The sequence below is a fragment of the Giardia intestinalis genome, chromosome 3, assembly GCF_000002435.2.
Source record: "Giardia intestinalis strain WB C6 chromosome 3, whole genome shotgun sequence".
In the NCBI taxonomy this organism is placed as follows: domain Eukaryota; phylum Fornicata; order Diplomonadida; family Hexamitidae; genus Giardia; species Giardia duodenalis.
In genome coordinates, this window is record NC_051858.1 from 1,030,438 (window position 1) to 1,046,419 (window position 15,982).

Here is a 15,982-nt window from a genome sequence, read left to right on the forward strand (position 1 = left end):
TAGTAGAGTGAATGGTCCCGTTCTCTTTTTTCCTCTGTCTACATCTACAGCGGGCGACATTGCCTCAGTCCCGATGAAAAAACAAGCCGAGAGCCAAATTTTCATGTACCTGTCAGGGGTGGAAATCAAGAACTTCCGCTCCATTGTCCATACATCTGTTACGGGACTCCATCCGGGAATCAACGTATTCATAGGTATCAATGGCGCAGGGAAATCGAATTTTTATAGTGCAATACTTTTTGCCCTGATGGACCCCCTCTACGACCTGAAGACAATTAACAGGGCCCAGATACTATCCAATGACGCAAAAACTAAGTCCGGCTATGTAAAGCTAATTATAGATTTGGAAGGCGCTGCAGTAGGGGACTTCCAGGGAAGGGTATCCATCTCCAGACACTTCACAATAACTACAGACAGCTTCTATTTAAATGACGTACTGGTAACCAGCGATAAGGTTGCCAATTTCCTTTCGATTATGGGATTTAACCCCAGTTCTCAAGGATACACCTTTGCAGTCCAACAGAGTAAGGTTACTAGCCTTGCAATGTCGGCCCCAAAGGCACTCCTCGATGCATTTAACTCCAGCACTGGCACATGGGAGTACGATACGCGTAAGCAGGACGCTCTAGAAAAACTCAAAGCAGCAAGAGAAGAGAGGGAAGAGGCACAGCAAATTTATATGCAGCTTAAAGGACGATGCAGCAGACTAACCGAGCGGATGAATAAGAACAAGGAATACCTCAAGCTAATGGCAGAAAGGAGGGCTGCTGAGCACGCCCTTGCAACTCTTACTTATGATGCTCTCCAAGAGCAACGTGCACGATTAGAAACGCAAAAGGAAGCGCTCATAGAGGATTGCAAAGCCAAACGTACCCAAATAGATGCAATAAGAGCGGAGATTAATGTGCTTACAAACGAGCTCACTCCACTACAGCTTCAGGAGGATAAGGCCCTGGCAGCAGAAAGAGCGGTTAATGACCATGTTTACTACCTTGTCGATTCATGCCAATACCTAAGCTCTTTCTGCACTGCTAAGTCACAAAGGAGCCAAGAGCAGGAGGACAGTGCAACCATAAGACGGCGTAGTGCACAGGACGCCCTTGAGGAAGCGATCTTACGCGAGCGATCTCTTTTGGATGAGCTAGCCACGCTCAGAAATGCACAGTACTCTCTTTCATCATTTATAAGGAAGCAGAAGATCATGCTGGAAGGCCAGGAGGCTAATAAACGTGAGTCTCTCATTAAAGAGCTAGAGGATATCCTTCGAAATCTTATCAACGCAGAAGCAGAGCATGCAGCAATCAAGTCCTTGCAAGAAGAGGTTAAGCAGGAACTAGAATGCATCTCTAAGAAGCTAAATGTCTGTAAAATGCGAGAGACAGAGATCAATGCTAGTGAGCTCCTTCAGAGGTACACAGAATTCAGTGAGAAAAAGCAGCGACTGAATGTAGATCTATCCATGAAAGTAAAGAGCTTAAATGAGGCCGAAAACAAGGTTGTGCATGAAGAGTATCAGCTTTCGCAACTTACGCGTGAGTTTCTTGACCTGGCGCCTGCGAATCTGGCAGCTGGCGCTAACTTGTGCCTCTCTGCAATCAGGGAAGCAAAAATAAGCGGGTTCAGGGGGTTTCTTGCTGAACACATAAACGCAGCCGTGGGATCTTATCCAGCACTAGAGTCCGCTATAGGATCCACCGGGCTTTACTCCTTATTAGTAGAAAAACGCGAAACAGCTACAGAGATAATGCGGCACATTCGTCAGAGAACATCATCTTCGCCATTGTCTGGCAAAGCAAACTTTATTGTTCTTGATGCAGTCTCTCCGCCTTGTTTGCAGGAGATTAACAGTAACTGTGTTCCCTTGGCTTCTCTGGTAAGCACAGTGGATGACACTAGACCAGCAATCCTGCAAGCTTTGGGCACCAGTTACCTGACAAGATCATTGGAGGACGCAGCGAAGTATTCCAGTGAGCATAATATCGATTGTTACACAGTCACTGGCGATGTCATACAAGGTTCTGGGGTTGCCATAGGTGGACACCGTAGCTTCAAAAGAATTAAGTGTGGTGTAGCTTTGGGAATCTCTCGTGAGGCTCTACTTGGAGCATCTCTCACAAAGGGACGAGTGAGCACTGAGATAGAAGAAATAAAGCAAGAGCTCCGCAATGTTGGTGCAGAGATAACCAAATTGGAGCCAATTGTTTCGCCCTTACAGGAAGAGCTAAGTGGTATTCGCGCAGAGATACTTCCCCTCTCCGGAGAACTTACCAAACTGCAAAAGACGGAGACAAAATTGCATGCTGATGAGCAAGAGCTATGTGCGCGAATTAACACACTGTCCCAGATGAAGCAAAGCATGGAGGACTCTGTGTCCTCTTTAACTGCAGGCAATAAATTGAACCCGGCAAAGGTGAAACTATTAAGACAGGAGCTGGCTAATAATGAAGCTAACGAAAAGGAGATAGAAAAGAAGATAGACACCATCCAGGCTCTGGTAAATAAGGCAGCTGTTGATAGGATGAAAGCAGAGGCAAAAATGCAAAGCATAGACGCTAGTGGGACGCAGATTGAGTTGGGAATAAAAGAAAGAGGCGATGTTGATGCGCAGATGATGTCTTTGTTAACGGGGCTGGAGCAAGCTAACCTAGAGGCATTAGAGTTTCCGTCAGACAGAGATGGCTTAGCCCCCTTTGTAGAAAATCTTAGAACATTGAGCGAGAAGCTGAAGGACGCCATTAGCAACAAAGAGGAACTCGATGCTGTTGCACGATTGTCGGCTAAGTTTCTATCTGCCCTGACTGAGTTATCCGATAGTACAAAGGTGACTGTGGCCAATTGTAAAGAGACAACCAGTCGACAAAGGCAGAAAATAGTTAACAAGGAGGCAGAAATAGAAGATCTCAACCGTCAATTGGAGACAATTGCCATGGGATTTGAAGCCCTTGATCTGGAAAACAATGATGCTCTTCAGCATTATAAGAAGGCCGAGATTGCGCTAAGAGAGATAGCTGCCCCCACAGCAGATGAGATGGAGGCCCTTCAGCGCGAGAAAGCAGCAGCCAAGGTGTCGGATGAGCAAGAGCGCTCCTGGCTTGTTTCTTACATTGCTACAAAGTCCCAGCAGATGGGCGAAACTCCCCCAATTAGCCAACGTGTAATTGATCAGTACGACAGAGCAGTCAGAGAGAAGGATCAACTCGAGAAGCAACTGGCTGATGTTGTTGAAGGGGAGCACGCTGTAGAAGATCTGGTGATGAAGCTGGATGTTAGGCGAAAGGTGCACTTCGAGGAGCAATTCAAATTGGTTGATGCACGGTTTTCAGAGATCTTTCATAGAATCACGGGAGGCAAGGCTCGTCTCACCTTGTCCACGCATGGAGATGAAGAGCCCGATGGAATCTTAGTGGACGCTACCTTTGCCAACCAGGCAACAAAAGATGTTCAAATGTCCGGTGGTCAGCGAACGTTGACCAGTCTTTGCTTTGTTCTAGCCACAGAGCAAGCATCCAATAATTCCTTCCTTCTTCTGGATGAGCCAGACGCGTGCCTCGATGAGGCCTACAGAGCTGTGTTTGCCAGCCTCCTGGCAGAGCGTGCTGCACAAGGAATCCAGGTGTTTGTGATAACCTTCAGGACGGAGATTATTACGGTAGCAAACCAGTGTTTTGCAGTCAGCAGGGTGGAAGATCACACAACAATAGAGCCTGTTGCCAGCGCATATGCTTTGAGCGTAGCAGCAGACGCTACAACAGTTGGGCTATTTGCAGAGGGAGGGCACGATAAGCTCGCCGCTGTTTAAAGGGGAAATTTGATGTTCGTTGTAAACACCCATAAGAATTGTGTGCGGGAATGATACGGAAAAATATAACATTACTCTAAAAAATGCTGGATATGCTATGCTGCCTAGCCCTCCTGAACCTGGCTCTGGCGGTCCCCCAGGAGTGCATGTTTGGCGGGGAGGAGTGTGGTGGACATGGGAGGTGCCATGTAAGTACTGATGGCACTCCGAGCTATTGTGTCTGCGATAGCGACTACACCCTCTCTCCCACCATGGGCTGTGTCGTAACAGCTTGTTACAGTGAGGTCCTCGACGTAATGTGCAACAACGGGGAGTGCCAGCAGGTCGACGGCGTTTACAAGTGCGTCTGCCCTTCAGATCTTATCTATGTAGGGGGCCAGTGCACAACGATGGACTGTATTTCTAAAGAGGACGACGGGAGATTCACCGTCTGCTCTAACAACGGATACTGTGGGTACGGCTTCTTTGGTGATTCTAAGTGCATGTGCCTGCCTGAGTATGATGACGACGGACTTTGCAAGACGTGTAACACAACCAATGCGGACCTGATCGACGGTAAGTGTGTTAGCAAGAAATGCTTAACAGGGCCTCCTGGCGAGGCAACTCAGCTCTGTGGCGGGTGCGGAGCGTGCGTGAGGACGGGTGCAGGCTACAATCTTGCCTACACGTGCGCATGCTCGGGTACAGATGGCTGTAAGGAAGTGTCCGCTGGAGTGTGCGGCATTGATGCCTGCATTTCAGACAATCAGTTGGGAGTCGTGTGCAATGACGCCGGAGTTTGCGATAAGAACGGCTGTCACTGCAATGCAGGGTACTCGGGCCCAACTTGTCTGGTCAACGAGAATGATCCTAACGCGTGCCAGTCGCAGTATACGCGGATCAATGGAGAGTGTGTGCCGAAGATCTGCGTGCCGGCCATACCTGGCGACAACGTTTGTGGAGGTCCTGAAGCTGGTACCTGCCTCTTCAATAAAGATATCAAGAACTTCTTTTGCTACTGCTCCGATGGCTATATTAATGCTCTCGATAACAGGATCGACTTTAATTATCAATGTGTGCCATTTGGTTGCCTAGATGGCCTTGGCGTTTGCTACGAGGGTAAGTGTCTTCCGGGTCAAGGGCCCTATCCATGCATCTGTGACCCAGGCTTCCACAACGACCCTAGGTCTGGCTTCTGTGGATCCGACATCTGCCTAACGGGCGGACCGGACAACCCCGACGAGGCTTGCAGTGGCCATGGCCAGTGCATGTACTACGGGTGCTGGTGTGATCCAGGCTACGGTGGTGATACCTGCAATGAGGATGCGCCGGTTTACTGCTATGAAGGCCAGATTGCAGTCGGCAAGGAATGCGTCTTTACAGATTGCGTGAGCTACACACCTGAAATGGGCGTTTGCGGAGGCTTCGGGACGTGCGTGCAGTTCACTGGATTCTACGGTTCGAGTGATTTTTACGAATGCCAATGTGACCCAGGTACGATTTACGACCGCGACTATCTCTGTCTGCCATCTGTCTGTCTTACAAGTGACGGCCAGGTCTGCCCACACGGATCGTGCCAGAAGGTGGATGGAGAGGCGACTTGCGTTTGCAACAACGGATACAAGAGCATTAACAATGCTTGCTTCCCTCTTTCGTGTCTTGTGACCATCGACGGAGAGGAGCTTGTTTGTGCAAACAACGGTGAGTGTGACCTTGACTCAGGAATTTGCAACTGCAATGAACTTTTCCACGGCGAGCACTGCGATGTCCCCAAGGACCACGAGATCGTTTGCAATTCTGACGAAACCTTGATTGGCGAGCGGTGTGTTTCTGACTACTGCATATTCGATGGCGTAGAATGCAACAACCACGGGCGCTGTGATAAGACATTCAGCGACGGGCCCAGGTGCGCTTGTGACTTGCTGTATATACTCTCCGCCCAGTATGGTTGCGTTCCTCTGAACTGTTACGATCAAGACACGGATTCCGTTTGCCCCGATGGCCGGTGCGTGGGTGAGGGCAAAGATATTCATTGTGAGTGTAACCCGGACTTTACCCTCATTAATTCTGTCTGTGTTCACAGCAACTGTCTAGCAGATGATACGATTTGCTCAGGAAACGGCTACTGCGCGCAGAGTGTGTCTGGGGAGTACAAATGCCAGTGTGACTATCTTCATAGTGGTAGTCTCTGTAATGCGTGTTCGTCTGACGCGGTCCTTATAGATGGCTTGTGTGCCAGTGACAGCTGCATCACAGTAGATGCTTCTGGGAAGAAAACTGTTTGCTCTGGAATGGGTGTCTGTAAGAAGGATTCTTCTATCAGTAGCGCCTATTGTTCCTGCAGAGCTCCTTTTGCACTCGTCTCCGGAAAGTGTGTCTCTGCTGATTGCTATGCTGGAGAGCCCATTGGTGCTCCCTGCAACGGCCGGGGCTACTGTGGCTTGAGCACTTTCTGCACAGATCCATCGACCTGTAACACGGGGCAATGCTTCTGTAATGAGGAATACGAGGGCAGTCTTTGCGAGAGCTGCTCCTTCAACTATATCGACGTGCCAACCTACGGGTGTGTCGCCAGGGCATGTTACAAGGATGGCTTGGTATGCAGCTCTGCCGGAGACTGCATTGATGGCCAGTGTCAGTGCGCGAGCGGCTATACTGCTTCCGGAGCCGAGTGTTTGATGCCTTCAGCCACAAAGAACGGAGTCCTGATTGGAACTAGCGTGGGCGGTGTCGTCTTACTCATAGCAATCATTGTCGGTGTATTCTTCTGCGTCAAGAAAGCGCGGAAAGGAAAGGCTCCTGAAGGGCGCGCAGGAAAGAAGACAAGAGCACTGCTGTCTGACGGTGACGACGAGGATGAGGACCTTTTGGTTCCTTCGGAGTCTGAGTCCGGGTCTGCCTCCGCTGCAACAGGCACAGATGAGATTCCTTAAGTTAACGAGTGTAAATCCAACTTTTCCTCAGTGCCGTTTGCTTCGAGCACTGGACGGTTTTGTGGGGGCGAGCGATCTTACGTGGGGCTGGTGGTGGATCTGCTGGTGCTCACTATCCTTGCGCGAAGGCTTACTAGGTATTTCCAGAGCCTCAGAATTGCGAGAGACAGGCAATTCATACTTTCGCTTCGCAGTAAGCTGCGGCTGCAGGGCTGTCTGCATCTTAACTGTGTTCTGGGACTCTCGACCCGGAGAAGGAAGATTGCCTGAGGGCTCAACAAATTCAGTTATGGACTCTGACTCTGCATAGCGGATGCGTAGAACTGGCTTTGCGGAGAGCAGCGTTAGGAAGAGATGATACGCAACAGATGAGGTTCCGACGGCTCTGATGTCAAGTAGCACTGTTTTGCGCAACAACCGATTCAGAACCGGAGAAAGGGCGGCGTCTCTGGCATTTAGTTCAATGTAGCCTTTGTGAAGCAGAGATATCTCCTTCGGAGCCATATTCAGCATCCCGTTTATATAAAGCCCTGCCGGTAGAATACAGGTAGGTGATATGGGTCCTCTCTCGCTGTTGTTCCGGCGTGTCTCTTGTTCGCAGAGCATGTGATCTAGGATCTCGTTGCTTGAACCTACGAGCTCGAGTAGTGCCCGCTTGAGCCTTGATGATCTAACTATCTCTTTCTTAAGAATAGACTCTAATCTACTATTGCGATGCTCTGCCAATCGCGTTTGTTCTTCCTGGACCTCCAGTTTCTTTTCTACATCTCGTAGTTTTGCTTCCAAGGCCCTTGCTTCCTTTTCAAATGCTAAAGCTTTTGTGCTGCTCTCTACCGAATGCTTACCTTGATAGCAAACAGTGTCCAGTTCTTCCCTACTAAGCATGCCATCTTTAAGCGTCACATCAAAGGCGTCAGCCGGGCCTCCATTTTCCAGAAAGACAAGGCAGTGGCGGCCCAAGGTGGCGCCAATAAGCTCGTAATCGTCGGCGTCTATATGCCGTATAGCTCGCTTGAGCAACCTGGTAAATGAGAGACTTTCTTTGAGCCAGAAGCAAAGCGCTACGGTAGTGATATCTTGTTGGTACCCTTGGGGTGATGCGTCAGTCGATACAGACACTACCGAGTATTGTATTGTCGCCAGTGCCAACAGAAACCTTGTTATATGTGCAGCCACTTCCGGTTTACCATGAGCGATCCCACAGTCGATCAAGGCATCCAGATTTAGTGCACCGCAGCGTTTGGTACTGACAAGAAGCCGCTGAGCAGCACACGAAATTGCCACGGCATCCTCATATGGAAGAGTTGTGAATACCGATGCACTGACCTGGATTGTCACGGCTCCCGCTGTAGTTGCGTAATTTCTTTGAGGGTCAAATAGGACCGACCGTGGCCCTATTGGTATGTTATAGCAGCCACCGCCGCGAGAAAATGTGTGTATACATTCGTATGTCCTGCTTTTCTCGGGACATTGATTGATGACCGTGATGCTGAACTTTACTGAGAGAGGGCTTAACTGTGCAGTGTAGTTGGGTAAGCACCCTTTATGGACGAACATGAGGCCCATGAACGCCGTTTGTGTTCTATGCCGAGGAACTAAAACCACTTCAATGCTGCTGGTGAACCGAGTTAGGCATAGGGTCTTGCGCTCGATTTCAGAGGATGGTCCCATGGACAGCACACGCTTATCGCAAACCAGTACAAACTCTCCGCAAAAGAAGGGACCACAAAGTGCCTCTCCCAGGTATTTGTCCCATTGATGTGAAATTTCTCCAGTCCTCTCAGAGCTTGGCGGAACGGGATGTTGCTGGCAGATGTCATAGCTCTTAGCGTCAGAGACCTGAGCCTGTCGATATCCACGTGCAACTTTATTTAGAGCCGAGTTCAAATACGGTCTGGATACAACCAATGTGTGGCAGACAAAGCACCGCATATATCTATTCTGGGTGATCTCGCGCTCGTAGCACCACTGGCATACATTGTGGGAGCAGCTGAGACAATATGCCACTTCATAAACCATGCCGCAGCCAGGGCAAAGAAGAGCTCGAGGAATTTCCTGAATTGGAAGAATGGCCTTCAACGCCGTTGTCTTCAGAAGATCGGAGTCTGTCGATTGGCCGTCTGACTCGTTAATCCCGCCTGTCGAAAGAGCATATGCATTCATGGAGTAACCAAGAGTTATAATGCCACGGTTTACTGTATGCTGTTGACTACTTCAACTGTTCCCGTAAAGAGTCGGGAGAAATAGGCCCATACTCTGTTATGATACAACTGATTAGCTTGGTATCGACGGTGTCGTACAGTGGTTTAATTATCTGTATCTTGTCTGTCTGACCCAGTGTGAAGGTGCCCGTGTCTTGTAAGACATTGTTTGACAGAGCATTTATGTAAATCTGATCGGTGACTTTATAGGTCTCACACCCAACGATGAGAGGTATTCTGTAGAACTTTGCAATATTGGCTATAAGGGACGCGCCAGCACGACCTTGAATGCTCCCGTTGAGGCTCACACTATGTGCTCCCATGATCACCTTTGTTGCGTGCTTGATGAACAACGGTAAGGACGTCAGCAGCCCATAGAAGCAGGGGATCCCGGCCTGCGAAAGTTTCTTGATAATGTCCAAGCCACACTGACACTCCGAAGCATCAATGCAGATGACCTCAAAGCACGCTTTACTATCCGTCTCTGCCTGGAGACGGAGGTGCGCCAATATCAGGGCCTTAAGTACTATGCGTGACTTACCAAAGACTATCACGCAATCGTTCTGCTTTATCCGTCTGCTGAGCTCAACATAGATGTCATTGGATGCCTTGACAATCCTCTCATTGTACAGAAGCTTCACAAAGTCGAGCATGTTATGTATAACTCCCTCTGCAGACGTAAGCGCTGCGCCACACAGGTCTGGAGTCTTCTGGGCAATATCATCCATTCCGTTTCTGCCTTCTTCAAAAAGGTATGTTGCAGGATCATCGTTGGGTGCAGTGGCTTTAGCCTTTCTTGGGTTCAGTTGATTGCCCATCTTGTTACCAGTATCATCACCGCTCATGTCCATCGGAGGGCTCGTAATCATTTGTGGCTCTACCACGCGACCAGGAAGTCCCGGAATTGAACAGATTTTAGTGAGTGTTATGACGTCGGATGTACCCTTCTGTATTGGCGGGCTATCAGGTAGCAGGAGGCTTGCGGTGTTAATCATAGTGCTAGTAGTAGTATTATGGCTACCATAGACTTGACCCTCCACGTTCTCTACTGACTCGCTGGTTGCTTCTGTGTGAGAAATAGCAACTGTCTTAAGTACGTCTACAGAAGAGCACTTATCGTTTTCCCTTTCTCTCTCCTTTTCTCTCTCTTTCTCTTTCTCTTTACATTTGTCAGACAAGTCCGTCGGTTCATTGAATAAATTAAAGTTTGAGCTGGTTTGATCTGTGCAGCTCTTCTCAGAGGTACAGCAACCGGGGATGCTCGTTATTTTCTTAAGGAAAAGCTGCCTATCCGGTCTGTCGCACGACTCATTCCATTCGTCGGCCTTGACAATGGATCGAGGCATAGAGTAGAGGGTCTGAGCCATGTTTGTGGTGCTATACCGGATGCTGGGAGTGAGCGGTGTGTATAGAGCCTGGTCTATGTTGTTGTGGCTAAGTCTCGAAATTACATCCATCGTGCTTGTGGGCCCAATGGTTAAGTTACTAGCAAAGCTATTAGAGATCGGGGGTGTAATATTGTGTGCATCGCTTTCAACCAGGCTTGTGCTGTCCTTGTACATTAAACTAATTTGATCTTCAAGGTAGTCGCAGTGCTCCATCACACTCTGAACAATGAACTGAATGGTCGTAGGAACAGAAGGATAGAACGCGCTCACTATAGTGACAAGCATCGTCAGATTGCCACGCAGCTGAGAGAGGACGCCACCAAGTGAGATTGGAACCGCAGACCCAATAACAGAGCCTTGGTGAGAAGCTATCTCTGGATGCAGCTCATGCACACCTGATGTATTAAGGGGCGTCTGATGGTTGGATGAAAAAGTATAATTCGCAAAAAGAGCCTCCAGTTGACTCTCATATGCCCGCAAAAAGGCAACAGCACGTGCTGTGGCAGACTCGCGGATGTCGCTGATGTTATCTATGTAACAGCGAGCATCTGTTGATAGTATGTTGAGAGGTTGCTTTATAGCGTGTTCAAACCTGGCTATCTGATCGGATGAGAGGGACTCCACGCTGCTGGTGTGTTTACCTTTCTGATCACTGAAGTTAATACTGGGATGGCGATGCTGTCCAAACGATGCATAAAAGTCGTCGTCTGCTTGTCCAGATATGTAGAGGGGAGAAAACTTACGATACAAAGACATATTGACTGCTCCACTATCTCGTGCATCTCGCGAAGAGTCATCAATGTCCAAGTGCAAAGGGTTTTCACACTTGCTGGGGTACTTCATCAAATGTTTTTTGAAACGAGATGCCTCTGTCTGTGGCAAAACAAACGTCTCATCCAGCAAAATACTCGAACAGTGCATGATGTATGGACGGTCAGTATTTACTAGAGCGAATAGAATCATGTGTTAAGCCAGCGATATGTCTCTTGAGCAGTCTTACAAAATGCTAATTACATGTCTGACCATGTTATTAAACATTTGAGTCTGAGGTACAAGCTTAGCGAGTCGTTAACAAAGGCTATTGTTAATGTACTGCGAGAAAAATAAATGCTCCTATTCGCTCTTAACTTTTTGGCGAACCTTTTGGCAGACTGTGGGCCAGGTAGCGATTGCGTTCATGGGGTGTGCGGTACCACTGACGGATCCTTTGTCTGTCTGTGCAAGCGGGGCTGGACAGGCACTGCATGCGATGTGGTTGCACCTAATTTTAAACTGATTAGCTCCGGCAGTGATCCGAAGATAGAGAAAGCGGTCAACTTCGCGTGTTTAGTCAATGGTACAGAGTGTGATACCAAAAGGACAGAAACATGTCTTTATCACAATGGTGCATATTCATGTCAGAATAAATGCCCTGATGGATTCGTCATATACGATGGAGAATGTATCTCTAAGAGATGCTATTCGTCCAGTTCTGTATCGTCAGATACTCCCCAATCCAACCCCCCGTGTAATGGGAAGGGGAAGTGTGTCCTCAAGGACTTGGCGAAACTTGATCGTGCCGATGAGGCAGACTACGTGTGCAGCTGTTTTCCAATTTATAGAGGAGATCTCTGTGACACCTGCAACCTAGAGAACTCCGTTGAGTCCGAAGCAGACAAAGGAAAATGCAATCCAAGATCCTGTCAGGATAGCGACGGGCTTGTCTGCTCTGGCAAGGGAAAGTGCGAGTTGGACTTTGGCTACAACCTCACTCACTATAGCTACCAGTGCATATGCGATGCTGGATATACGCGTGTTGGCCACTCTTGCATCCCGTCAGCTTGTGTAGTGTACCTAAGCGGTACCCCTGTGACCTGTGGGGGCTTCGGTGAGTGTAAGGAGAACCCCGAGGGTTCAAATAGCTTCTCCTGTGCCTGCTATGAGGGCACTGTAAAAGTAGGAAATGGATGCACATACCGCACCTGCACCGAAAGCGAAAGTGCAAGCAAGATATGCGGAGGCATCGGTGTCTGTGTGCGTGATGACACAGAATACAAGTGTGACTGCAAAGGGTTTGCTACCGGCAGCTTATGCGATAGCTGCGTTTCTGAAAATGCAACCTCTGTGGGCAATCAATGTATACCAAATGAGTGCCTCGACGAAGCAGGCACGACGGTTTGTAAGGGCAATGGAAAGTGCATCCGAGCAAGTGGAAGGTACTATTGCCAGTGCCCCAACATGACTACATTCTTCAACAAACAGTGCATCTCGGTTAACTGCATTGATCAGGAACTCAACCTCATATGCTCTGGTCACGGAACTTGTGACACCACCAGTCCCAAGGATATGAAGTGCACTTGTGAAAGTGGCTATGAATATATTGCGCCGGGTCGCTGCATTTCAAGCACACTGTTGGGAACGGACAAAAGGGTTTGCAATGGTAACGGATACGTGGCTATTTCTTCTACTAATACTATTGGTAGCGCGCCAAATCTTGTCTGCATCTGCTCTCCTATTTACACAGGAGAGAACTGCAGTACGTGCAACACTACAGGGGAAAACGCTCCTGCTGAACAAGTGGACAGTAACTGCGTACCAAAAAGTGTCATTGTTAAGTCTACTCAGCTGCATGCAAAGGAAGTAACTACAAAAGTATGCGATGAACAGACAGAGTACGTAATATATGGAGATACTACACGTCCGTACATGACGTGTAGGGTGAAGAATACAGACGAAAAGAAAGTCATTGCCTATAATGCAACGCTTCTGGTGGAGCCAGACTGTATGCACGTTAGTCAGGTTGATAGAACTAGGAGATTCTACTGTGGTTTTGCGGAAGGGTTGACAGACGGAATAACTACCAATGGGCCTAGCTGCAATACAAATACAAATATTATTCCCTCTACTTCAACATGCGTATGTCCAACAAACTTTAAGCTCGTGGAGTTCATATACGGCAAGAACAAAGGAAAGCATACCTGCATACACGATGATTGCCATGATGGTAACCAAACTTACAACCAAAACAATTATTGTGGAGGCGTTGGGGACTGCATTAAGAAGCCCGGTGCAAGCAAATATGCATGCGATTGTGGACAGGGTGCACGGTGGGACGAGACCATTAGGGAATGCGTGGCTGAGACATGCAAGATTGATAAACTTATATATGGCCCTAGCGAAAGAGAGTATTGCACAGAGATTAATATCGCGGCGAGCATCGACAACGTATGCCTCCCAGATGATAGCGGAAGGTGGGGATGCCACTGCACAGGGCGCTACATGACATATGGGAGCACGTGTACATCCTACGCAGCATATGCCACGGAAAAAGATGACCGCGCACGAGGCCCATGTGGCGGTCCTGGTGCGGGTTACATCAACGACAGGAACAAATGTGTGTGCTATCCTGGGTTTGTGTCGATAGATGGGAAGTGCTACAGTAAGCAATGCTTGGCAATGGGCGTTATAGGATCCTACAATATAAGCCACGTATGCTCTGGACTTGGGGTATGTGCATACAACCCTGTCACTGGCTTCTATGGGTGCGAATGTCCCAAAGACACGGAATCATATGGGGCATACTGCACCCATACAGGATGTGTCGGACAAGTCTTTTCCGAAGGGGAGCTGAGATACGTACAGTGTGGTGTCCACACCAGAAGCATACAGTGCAAACAGAATAGCAAAGATAATACATATTCTTGTATCTGCTACACACCGTACAAGAAGATCGGTAACCTTTGCGTCCACCAACGGTGCATTAACGGTGACATATATTGCAGTGGAGATTTGCTTGCTAATTGTGAGCTCTTGGAGTCAATATATCAGTGTCAGTGCTCCGAAGGGTATGTGAAAGGTAGAAGCCCGCACGAATGCATCCCGAAGAAATGCACATATAGAAGATATGAGAGTGACCTGGTGACGGAGTGTGGCGGACTGGGTCGATGCGAGGGTGATAAACTTATCACCAAGAAATGTAAGTGTAACGATGGTGCTGAGCTGGTGTCTATGATCGACATAAGCGGTGAAATGCATGAAACATGTGTGTCCAAAAGCTGCATTTCTAAGCAGGATGATACAACGATAGTTTGTGGCGGTTATGGACGGTGTGACGGCAACGCTTGCATCTGTGATGGAAATCTTGTCCCGGTTGGAAATGTTTGCGTAAGCAGTAAGTGCGTTGTTCAACTGGCAAGTGGAAGCACTTCTGTGTGTGGAGGTAGTACTGTGGGGACATGCACAAAGGGTCAAGGTGAAGACCACTACTCTTGCAAATGTGCAACACCAGGGAAGACAGGCTTTAAAGAAGTTGATGGATACTGTCTCCCCAATAAATGTGTGTTCAACGTAAAGCAAAATGGAAAAGATGTTGACACGATGTGCGGCGGGGCAAGTCTTGGATCTTGCATTATCGACCCAACTGGCGATACTTCATACTGTAGTTGTCTAAGATGGTACAATATAACAACACTTAGTAGTGGCCAGTGTATTAGTACCAGGTGTGTTAATTCTGTTACCTCTGACAAGAAAGAGTGTGGAGGAAATGGAAGATGCGCTTACACAGATGGCACTGGGTATGAGTGCCAGTGTAATTCTGGATACAAAACGGTAACGGTCGGGCGTAACATTTATCCGTGCATCTCTGAAAACTGCCTAGCAGGTGAGTCAATGTGTAGTGGTCACGGGGAGTGCGTAAACAACGGCTGCAGCTGTAACAAAGGTTATACTGGTAGCAAGTGTGAGTCCTGTGCAACGGGGTATAGAGAGACTAACTCCGTCTGCTATCTGGATGAGTGCCCACAAAGTGGCTGTGGACTAGCAGAAGCGGGAACCTGTGCGTTTACGGGCTTGCAATATCAATGTAGCTGTAATACTGGCTTCGTCTTAGATACCGAGACAAAGGCCTGTCGGCGTCCTCTTTGCACATATATAGATCCGTTTGACGGACAGGCGAAAATATGTTATAATATGGGAACATGCGCTCAGTCTGGAAGCACAGGAAAATGCGTATGTAATCAGGGAACTGTGGCTCTTAATGACAACATATGCGTCTTTGAAAACTGCATCACCAATAAGGATTCGTCCGAAATATGTGAAGGAAAGGGCGTGTGTGAGAGGAGTCCGGAGTCTAATACAGGCATTTGCGTGTGTAACACATCTCTTTATCGCACAGACAAGAAGAGTGGGCGTTGCTTCCCGGTGGGCTGCTTTTCCTCACAAGAGACTGGCCTGACTAATGTCTGTAATGGCGGTGGGACATGCAGCGTAACAGGGGTGGTTGGAATTTGCAATTGTGATAGCGACTGGGTTACGATAGAGGGAATGTGTTACCCGGTTTCTTGCGTATTTGGAGGAGCCGTATGCAGCGGGTTTGGAAAGTGCATCTTCTCTAGCAGCGGAGAGCACAGATGCCTTTGCGACCAAGGTTACGAGCCTGGTGAAGATTTAGGAACGTGCATCACTCGTTCTACAAAGGCAAAGCAAGGAGCGGCCGAGATATCGATAATTGTGGTGGTTGTGGTTGCTCTAGTGATTTTGGCAGTAGCCATATTCTTGATCTGGAAGTTCGTCATCAAACCTCGCTCCAAGTCACGCAAAAGAAGTAACAATGACCTCAATCAAAGATTGATCACGGTAGATGGCGAAGATGCTCCTGTGCTTTCTCCACGAGCTCGAGGACAGACTCTGATGTAAATTTGCGAG

The 15,982-nt window shown here is 48.3% G+C and overlaps 5 protein-coding genes across 5 annotated transcripts; 3 read left to right on the forward strand and 2 right to left on the reverse strand.

Annotated features, from left to right (window-relative positions):
* Positions 1 to 103: 103 nt before the first annotated feature.
* Positions 104 to 3,799, forward strand: GL50803_00137745 (SMC3-like protein; the record flags this gene model as incomplete). The annotated part of the gene is made up of 1 exon (XM_001709928.1): positions 104 to 3,799. The coding sequence occupies one exon, from the start codon at positions 104 to 106 to the stop codon at positions 3,797 to 3,799; it is 3,696 nt and encodes a 1,231-aa protein (XP_001709980.1).
* An 83-nt stretch (positions 3,800 to 3,882) lies between these two features.
* Positions 3,883 to 6,711, forward strand: GL50803_0024880 (High cysteine membrane protein Group 2; the record flags this gene model as incomplete). Its single annotated transcript, XM_001709929.1, has 1 exon — positions 3,883 to 6,711. One exon carries the CDS (start codon positions 3,883 to 3,885, stop codon positions 6,709 to 6,711), a length of 2,829 nt encoding a protein of 942 aa, XP_001709981.1.
* A 27-nt stretch (positions 6,712 to 6,738) lies between these two features.
* Positions 6,739 to 8,874, reverse strand: GL50803_004837 (uncharacterized protein; the record flags this gene model as incomplete). Its single annotated transcript, XM_038046120.1, has 1 exon — positions 6,739 to 8,874. One exon carries the CDS (start codon positions 8,872 to 8,874, stop codon positions 6,739 to 6,741), a length of 2,136 nt encoding a protein of 711 aa, XP_037901839.1.
* Positions 8,875 to 8,920: 46 nt separating this feature from the next.
* Positions 8,921 to 11,143, reverse strand: GL50803_004838 (Translation initiation factor eIF-2B delta subunit; the record flags this gene model as incomplete). Its single annotated transcript, XM_001709932.2, has 1 exon — positions 8,921 to 11,143. One exon carries the CDS (start codon positions 11,141 to 11,143, stop codon positions 8,921 to 8,923), a length of 2,223 nt encoding a protein of 740 aa, XP_001709984.2.
* A 264-nt stretch (positions 11,144 to 11,407) lies between these two features.
* Positions 11,408 to 15,973, forward strand: GL50803_0016936 (High cysteine membrane protein EGF-like; the record flags this gene model as incomplete). The annotated part of the gene is made up of 1 exon (XM_001709933.1): positions 11,408 to 15,973. The coding sequence occupies one exon, from the start codon at positions 11,408 to 11,410 to the stop codon at positions 15,971 to 15,973; it is 4,566 nt and encodes a 1,521-aa protein (XP_001709985.1).
* Positions 15,974 to 15,982: the final 9 nt, after the last annotated feature.